Source organism: Quercus lobata, unplaced genomic scaffold (assembly GCF_001633185.2).
Source record: "Quercus lobata isolate SW786 unplaced genomic scaffold, ValleyOak3.0 Primary Assembly Scq3eQI_2024, whole genome shotgun sequence".
Lineage (NCBI taxonomy): Eukaryota > Viridiplantae > Streptophyta > Magnoliopsida > Fagales > Fagaceae > Quercus > Quercus lobata.
This window is the reverse complement of record NW_022154774.1, coordinates 72,339-78,510: the sequence shown is the minus strand read 5'-3', so window position 1 is coordinate 78,510 and position 6,172 is coordinate 72,339. Positions and strand designations below refer to the sequence as shown.

The window sequence follows — 6,172 nt, the reverse complement described above, 5'->3', positions numbered from 1 at the left end:
CCAATACCCTACCATTAAAGCTCCACTCCTCTTAGCTTCCAAAAACCAAAAATAGAACCCTACACTCCTTTTCTTCCCTATATATATCTTTAGGTCATTTCTTCAGGCCGAGGCCTAGAAACTGGCAGTGAAATCAATAAGGCCTTCCAGTGGGCTCACCATGAAAAGAAAGCATGGTACTTTTTCTCACAAGATTCAGAGTTTCATGGTTGACCAGAGCTAGAAGACTAGAAAACTCATCCAAGAAATTATCAAACTCAATTCTTTCATTCATCCTACAATTACAAAATCATCTAAAACATATTTGGGAAAGACAAACAATTAAAATACCCATGTACTGGATCAGCCAAAAGTCAAACAGATAGGCAACATATCAGTTTCTTATCAGGATTATGATACTCAGAACATACATAATCATCTTTCAAAAAACACATTTATCAGCTCGTCCATCTGTAGGCCCAAAAACTACAGTAGTGCGAGGACCATTTTCTGTACATTCTTGATGGACAGCAGTAGGTTCCAGCTTGCACAACTTCAAGTCCCTATAACAAAGATAAGCATATTTTATAGTTTTGAAAAGAAAAAAAAAAAAAAAAAAAAAAAAAAAAAAAAAAAATGAGCTCTAGCTCAATTGGCAACTCTTCCCCTTGTAAGTTAAAGGTGAATTGTGGGTTGTGAATTTAAGACCCATTGGGTGCAAAATTGTAGCACCAAGGTAAGCAGGTAAGTTCATAACCATTTAGAAAACAAACGGTTAGTACCTCAGAACCTGAGCAGCTAAAGAAAGAACAAAAACAAAATAAAAGATCTACAGCAGCCTTTTTTTTTCCTTTTCCTTTTTCTCTCTCTTTTATACATATCAAAGTAAACACAATCACAGGATTGAGAACAGAGGGGCTACAACACAATGATTTCATGAAATAAATAACTCCTAAACCCAATTTAATTTACAGTAGGTTAAGAGTTATACCCCATGTCTTTTGATGGTCAAGGACATTCGAATGAGTCAGAACTCAAAATTGACGTCTTGGGGGCTTAGCGTCTGCCTGACTGACTCGTAGCGGTCTGCCTTTCAAGTCCTACACCAACAAATTTTCAAAGAGCAAAATGTAAATAAGTTTGGAAACAAGATTTAAACAAGTTATTGTGACATCGCATAGCTGCAGTCACCAAAATCAAATCCAGTCTATGAATGGTGATTCAATTCAGCAGTAAGAAATGAGATCAGACATGTAACACATATTTACTATCTACCATATCTTAAAATATTTCAATGATATGTCAAAAATAGCTTCCAAACTCTAAGAGAGTTTCAGTTTTGCAGAATGAATGACACACTAGAATCTGAGAATGCACATTATATAAATATATCACTTATCTACAAACATATCGTATATTAGTATCAGATCAATTGAAACATTTTTTAAAATAGCCTACCACATATTAAACAAACTAGTTTGCATCCTCAGAGTTATATGCCCATCAACATTAGTGGCTATCTATATTGATATATCAAGAGTTCTCATTAACCTAGCCTGGATATATGTATCAGATTGATAATATCTGGTTAGTAACAAGATACAATCAAATAATTCATAATTAATATATATATACACACACACACAAGCATAGAGCATGAATTTAGTGAATCTTACAACCCCACTCGTGGACTGAACATGAATGAAATTCAGAAAATGTTGACAAAAATTTTGGTTGTAAAATTACTATTTCAGTGAACATCAACTAATCAAGTGCCCTGCATAACCATCATTCAGATGACAAACAGGTAAATCATCATAAAGCAAATACTGGCTACCAAATAATTTTAATTATATACTAAGACTCGTAATGTGGTAAATGTTGTTGAACAATGGACCAAACAGAAAGAAAAGAAACTAAACGATATTGCTAATTAGCAATATTGGACATTGTGATAATTAATTATTTCTATGAGACTTCTGGTTGTATCAAGCAACTCATAAATAAAAGAAACACACATACATATATGTACAACATATCTGCCCACAAAATGACATCCTCAGAGAGAGAGAGAGAGAGAGGAAGAGGAGTGATAATATACTTACAACACCATTCAAGTATTCAATAGCACTGTTGACCTCTTCAGCAGAACTGTAGGTTACAAAACCAAAACCTCTTGATCTACCACTCTCCCTGTCATAAACCACCCTTGCTTCCCTAACCTTTCCTTGCTCGCTAAACAAATTCTCAAGTGCTAAATCATCAACGCCCCATGCAAGGTTACCCACATGAACACGATTGGCAGAACCAAAACTTCCCCCACCTCTATTACCTCTAAAAGAAGAATCACCTCTAAAAGAGGAATCCTCCCTCCTAGGTGGAGGAGGTCCAGCATTCACCCGTAGTTCCCTTCCCTCAAGTTCCTGCCAAATGTTATGAAATTATGATCAGATGCAGTAACCATATCAGTCACATGCTCAAGAAGAATAAACCATAATATAAGTACACTAAAAATTTGTCCATTAAGCAATTACTACAATCAAAATCTGGTTGCAACGCCTGCCTCACACCCAAAAAGCTTCAAAACTGAATTTTATTCAACTTTAACCAAAATTGGCCTAGTTTCTAGCTCTGATTAAACTTTCTAAAAAATAAAAATTGTACCTAGTGCACAAAGGTCCCAGTTTTGCGAGGTCTAGGAGAGGTGATTGGTAGACCACCTTACCCCCAATTATTGTTTGGAGAGGCTGAAACCAGTACTCAAACATTTGACCTATTGCTTTTGGTGAGAGGCTCTTGCCATCACACCAAACTCTCTAGAAATAATTAATTTGGGGCCACAATCATGTTTTTGAGCTTGAACTCAGTAAAATAATTAAACAAAGAGGAGTTGATCTACCCCCCAAAAAAAAGGTATATAATGGAATAAGAAAGCCATAAATTTGTCTTTTTTACTTTAAAAACCGTAGTAACAATACCATAAAGAAATAGAACTCATTACCAACTCAAGTAAATAGAATATGATTTACTTACATGGCCATTGAACTGTTGAGCAGCAGCTTCAACTTCCTCAACCGAAGACATGGTCACAAACTTTACAAGCACTAGCCTCATTGAACTTCAAACAGTACTGGCACATATAATGATGTATTCATTTTTTTTACAAGTTGAGTCACTGAGAATTAACCATGGATAATGAAATCACTATGTAATTGTCATCATCAAAACTGCTGCCATTTTACAGCAAAGCTACATTCAGAATACATAATTACAAACTTGCCAACATTTTCTACAGTGTGAAGGAGCCACAGTTTGGGCCTAGCCTCAGCTAGCAATAAGAAGAGATAAGTCTAATATAAACAAATGATAATGAGAAGTGAAATTTCAAATTCAATAATAGGCAGTAATCAGATCCATGTTTGCAAACAAAAGAACTAATAAGGCTACCTTCATTGAACTGAGTTGATTATAAATTCAATTGGAAAATTGTCAAGAGGAATTACAACCCCGGAACTGAAACAAAGCCACTAACAGATTACATTTCAATTCTAACGGCTTATTCCCCTAAGAATGAAACTTTTCTCATCATTTAAAAAAAGTTCATGCCTGAATTCTCACCTCAAAACAGCAGAAGAAAAGTGAAGAGACAGGACATTAGGCAGCAACAGTAGCATGTTTTTTCCCTTTTTTGCTCACATGGGACTTCTCTTCACCCTTAATCATTCTAGAGAGAATATCTGCTTGCTTTGTGTTTCCCTCCTGATTAAGACTCTTGATCAGATCCGCACAACTACTCCAATCAGAGGCCCCTCCTTTCTCCATTATTTTACACAATATTGAATATGCATTGAGTGTCTTCCCTGCTGCCAAAAGAGCATCCAAAACCTTGTCATAACTTGAAAAGTCTATTGTATAATCTCTCTCCAAAGCAAAATCTAGCAGCTTAAGAGCAGCAATTGTCTTCCCTTTCTCACAAAGAAAAGACAAAAGACTGTCAAAATCAAGTGAGCACCCATTATGCATAAATAGATCAATGCGTCCCAGGGCTTCTTCAACATGACCTCTCATGAGGAGGGCTTCCAAGATCTTAGCAACCAAATCCATATTTTCCTTCACCCCCTTCTCCACCATACTCTTCATCACCCGGCTTGCAGTTTGCACCCTCCCATCTTCAAATAAGCTCTCCATGACTGACCTGAATAGTGATGAATCCGGAAGATGCCCAGCTTCAATCATACTATCCAAAGCTGTTTTGGCATCAGCTGGTTCACCCTTGTTCAAGGAGCTCTTGATAAGCAATTTGTATGAATCTGCATCTCTAGAGACCCCTCTCCTATCCATGATCTTTAGAATTTCAAAAGCAGAATCAGGATTCCCCTCTTTAGAATGACCACAGAGCAAATTGTTAAAAGCAACCGAATCCAGAACACCCTTTTTCATCAATTGCCGGAAAAAGATTTCTGCTTTCCCTGTCTGCCCATGTTTGCACAGATATTGAATCATTGGGTTATAAGCACTAGGCTCCATATCCAAAGAACTCTGTGGCCTCAAGACGATTTCCTTCTCAATAAGCTTATCCAACAACTTAATGGCCTGATCATAGTCCTCAGCCTTACAAAAATTCTCAATTAAGACACCATAATGACCAGCCTCTGTGGGTATGCTCAACCGAATCATCGCCTTTAGCACATCTGTAGCCGCATCCAAGTTACTGGACTTGCATTGGCAAGTTAACAATTTCATAAAGATGGAATTATCCTTAGGAGCAATATGCTTCTCAACCATCTCCTTCAATATACTTCGAGCCTCAGGCATTTTCTCTGCATCACAAAGCCCAGGCAACAAGGTGGTGTACGTAACATCATTAGGCTTAATACCAAAAGACTTCATCTCATCGAACAATCTCAACCCATCATCAACTCGCCCAACTGAAACATACCCCTTTACCATGGTAGTATAACTTATAACGGTAGGAGATATGTTCCTCCCCTTCATCTCTGTAAACAACTTCTCTGCCTCATCCATCATCTTAAACCGATTATACCCATTAATCATAGTATTATAAGTGACCACATCGGGCGAAATCCCTCTACTCTTCATATCCTCATAAAACCTTTTTGCCGTCTCCAACCTCAACGACAAAAAGAACCCCCAAATCATCAAATTGTAAGTATGACGAGTTGGCTCAATCCCTTCATTCAACATGGCATTAAAGTACCTCTTCGCCATCATATACCGCCCACGCCTCATAATCACCTTAAACAAAGCATCATACGACTCCACAGTCCTCTCCACACCCAATTCCTTCATTTTCTGAAAAATCTTCACAGACTCCTGAACAATCCCAGCTTTACCATAGCTCTCAATCATCAAAACAAACAATTCCTCATCCCATTCAACCCCTTTTTCCGGCATATCAAACAGTATGCACCTAGCATGGTTGAGCTTCGAAGCTCTGCCCAAAATCTCAATCATTTTCAAATGGGTGTCACGGTCATGGCGGACCAACCCGGCCCGCTCGACCCACCTGAAGAACTGGAGCGCGTGCTCCGAGTTCTTAGCACTATGCAACACATTCCAAACCAATGAATTATCGAACTCGGGCACCAATGCCCGGATCGAGTTCTGTAACCGGGTCGTCCAAGCCCGACTCGCCATCATTCTACATATAACATCCTCTATCTTTTCTGGGTTTCGAAAATTACCTCGTGGGGTTCTCCGAGTCACCCTTGGCTCCACATTTTCCGGGTTCGGTTTCTCGGGCCGTGGAGCTTCAGGACCCGGAACTGGGTTTGGGTTTTGATCCACGGAGGAGACAGAGACAGAGTCGTCGGTGGTAGTGAAGAAGCGGAGGAGACTGAAGGTGGAGGAAGGGTTTAAGGTTCTGGGTATGGTGGGGAAAACCCTGGGGGACCATTGGTAGGGTTTAGATACAGACATGTAAGCCATTGATAGGATTTTGAGAAGTGAGAGTCTGAAATGAGAGTGTTGGAGACAGAGGAGGATTTGAGGTGGTTGGCCGGCGGTGGAGACAGTACAGGATTTGGGTTGGCCGGCGGTGGAGACAGTACAGGATTTGGTGTTGGCCGGCGGTGTGGAGATAGGAGGCTATGGGTGATCGGTTGGAGCTGGGAGCCGGGTTCTGGGTTACAGTTTACAGAGAGAGAGACATCATACGTATAGGCTTTTTTAG

At 39.2% G+C, this 6,172-nt stretch overlaps 2 protein-coding genes across 5 annotated transcripts; both read right to left on the bottom strand.

The window, feature by feature from the left end:
- Nucleotides 1-236: 236 nt before the first annotated feature.
- On the bottom strand, nt 237-3,108 carry LOC115973326 (30 kDa ribonucleoprotein, chloroplastic-like). The gene is made up of 4 exons (XM_031093583.1): nt 3,013-3,108; nt 2,085-2,402; nt 971-1,079; nt 237-542 (listed from the first exon to the last, which is right to left on the bottom strand). The coding sequence occupies exons 1-3, from the start codon at nt 3,091-3,093 to the stop codon at nt 1,014-1,016; spliced, it is 465 nt and encodes a 154-aa protein (XP_030949443.1). The 5' UTR covers nt 3,094-3,108; the 3' UTR covers nt 237-542; nt 971-1,013.
- LOC115973325 (pentatricopeptide repeat-containing protein At2g37230-like) lies at nt 2,322-6,172 on the bottom strand. Of its 4 annotated transcripts, none has more exons than XM_031093581.1 (2): nt 3,598-6,172; nt 2,322-2,402 (listed from the first exon to the last, which is right to left on the bottom strand). In XM_031093581.1, exon 1 carries the CDS (start codon nt 5,926-5,928, stop codon nt 3,634-3,636), a length of 2,295 nt encoding a protein of 764 aa, XP_030949441.1. In that variant the 5' UTR covers nt 5,929-6,172; the 3' UTR covers nt 2,322-2,402; nt 3,598-3,633. The 4 variants fall into 4 exon arrangements, with proteins under 4 accessions (XP_030949441.1, XP_030949440.1, XP_030949439.1 ...); XM_031093580.1 differs by lacking the exon at nt 2,322-2,402 and adding an exon at nt 3,025-3,109; XM_031093579.1 differs by lacking the exon at nt 2,322-2,402 and adding an exon at nt 3,067-3,154.